This window comes from Salarias fasciatus, chromosome 11, assembly GCF_902148845.1.
Source record: "Salarias fasciatus chromosome 11, fSalaFa1.1, whole genome shotgun sequence".
Taxonomy (NCBI): Eukaryota; Metazoa; Chordata; class Actinopteri; order Blenniiformes; family Blenniidae; genus Salarias; species Salarias fasciatus.
The window spans coordinates 6,620,910-6,623,080 of NC_043755.1; the positions used below are offsets into that span (position 1 = coordinate 6,620,910).

Sequence of the window (2,171 nt, forward strand, 5' to 3'; positions counted from 1 at the left end):
ATTCACACTGCCCCTAACAGTCCCTCTTCAAAGCCCCTCACCATGACTCAGTGGAGTACCATCGATCACGCAGATGTCCATCCACACAGAGGGTGAAAGGTCCACCTACTGTTAAGGTTTACTGGCATCTTCGGCATGAACAGGTATAATGTCTCTGTTGCTCTGCATGCAGAAAACCTGAATGTTGCAGTGATTTATCATATAAGAAAGAAAAAAAAATATTTTCTTGAATACTTCACATTCTTTAAATGTTTTTGTTTGGGATATGGACCACTTTGTAAGATAAATATTTTTACTTTTTGTGTTTTCTCAAGCATGTCCAGCTTTAACTGAAAACAATTACAATAAATGTGCATCACATATTCACATTTAAAATAATCAAAAATCAAAACTGGCCATGAGAATAACTTATTCACAGATGAATCCAGACTCAGCAGGCTGAGAAGCAAAGCAGCCTGTACCCACTTGGCCAAATCATGTAGATTGATGTGAAATTATGAATGAAAAGCTGTGACTGCCACCTAATGGTGAATTATGCTACTTCCCTTTCTCCTCTCCTGCTGCAGTGGAAGGTTGGACACATGAGCCAACATTGTTTCAAGATTTTATTGTGAATGAATACATGTAACATAACGTTTCCGTTACTTAAAAAAAAGAAAAGAAAGTCACAAATCATCTTGCTCTTCATCACCACCTGTATACGAGGCTTCATTAGGTCCATGCACATTGACTGATGTATTTCATTACAATACACAAAAACACACTACATTCCTAGCTGCAATTCTTATGCATTTTACAGTAAAATTGTATATAACATACAAGTAGTCACAACACAGCTAAACTAACCCACTGCAGAGGGGATCATCGCCCCCCCTGCAGCCTCTCAGACAGATACATTGTCCTTCTTGTGCACAACCCTGATGTGGCGGCCGAGAGACTCCATCCATTTGAAGGATTTCCCGCAATACGTGCAGACGAAGCGCTTGCCCTCCGTGTGGATGGTCTGGTGTCTGTTCAGAGCGCTCGTGGTGATGAAGGTCTTCCTGCAGATCTCGCAGCGGTACGGCCTCTCCCCGGTGTGAGTCCTGATGTGAGCCGCCAGGTGAGAGCAGTTGGTGAAGCGCTTCTCGCACACCGAGCAGCAGTAGGGTTTGTCCCGGCCGTCCTCGACGCCGTTCAGGTGGTAAGGGTGGAAAATTAAGGCGGGGTCGTGCAGGTTCGGCTTCAGCCCCGCGGGGGGTGAGATGAAGTCCTTCATGTCTGGCTCCAGATCGTCCAGCTGCTCGCCGTCGTGGGCCAGCCAGAAGTCCCTGTGGCTCTTCGTCGGCTCCTTCTTGACCTGCGAGGGCTCCGGATGCTCCGGGTCCACGCTGCTGCCCTCCTCCTCGTGGTACTCCTCCTCTTCCTCCGGCCCCGGCTCCCGCTCCTCCTCGTAGTGCTGGGCCTCAGGCGGGTCCGCTGCGGAGGCGGACTGATGGAGCTGCTGCTGCTGGGCAGGGGGGAGCGCGTGGAGGTGATGGGCGTGCTGCAGCAGCTGGGCTCCCAGGCAGCTCACCGACTGAGGCTCTGAGACGAACACACAAAGGAATCCCCGTGAAACACGGCGCAAGCCTGGCTTCAGAGAGGAAATCGATTAAAAAAAAAAAAAAAAGACTGACCGGATTTGAGGATCTTCAGCTGCATTCTCAGACGAGTGATTTCTATGTCTTTGGAGCGACAAAGCTCCTCTTTGTACTCGATGATCGTCTTTTCGACCGCAGCGAAGATCTCCTCCGCGGCCAGAGTCAGTCTCTCGCTCAGAAAGGCTTTCAGCGACAGCATTTTGGACGCTTTTTTGCAGAGAACAAGCGGCAGCAGTTACGCTCGGAAACGTTTTCTTTCGGCTCCGTGAACGTCACGCTCCGCTTGTAAACACGGACGTGAGACGGTGCGTAAAAAGGGGCTGTAGTGGAGGCGCTGGCGCCCCCTTCTGGACCGGAGGACCGGGGGGGGAAAAAAAAAAATCACGCGTTTATTTTAAGGGCAAGGCAAGTTTATTTATAGAGCATGTCTCATGACCTCTTCACATGTTTTATGTGGAGAATTGTGATAAAATGTTCTGTATTTATTTATATCTTTTGTTAACATTTTGGTTTTCTCTCAAATGCTCCAGACGTTTTGTTTTCCTTTCA

General features: G+C 48.4%; 1 protein-coding gene across 1 annotated transcript; it reads right to left on the reverse strand.

Annotated features, from left to right (window-relative positions):
- Nucleotides 1-598: 598 nt before the first annotated feature.
- LOC115397025 (zinc finger and BTB domain-containing protein 49-like) lies at nt 599-1,916 on the reverse strand. Its single transcript, XM_030103184.1, has 2 exons — nt 1,659-1,916; nt 599-1,566 (listed from the first exon to the last, which is right to left on the reverse strand). Exons 1-2 carry the CDS (start codon nt 1,819-1,821, stop codon nt 884-886), a joined length of 846 nt encoding a protein of 281 aa, XP_029959044.1. The 5' UTR covers nt 1,822-1,916; the 3' UTR covers nt 599-883.
- Nucleotides 1,917-2,171: the final 255 nt, after the last annotated feature.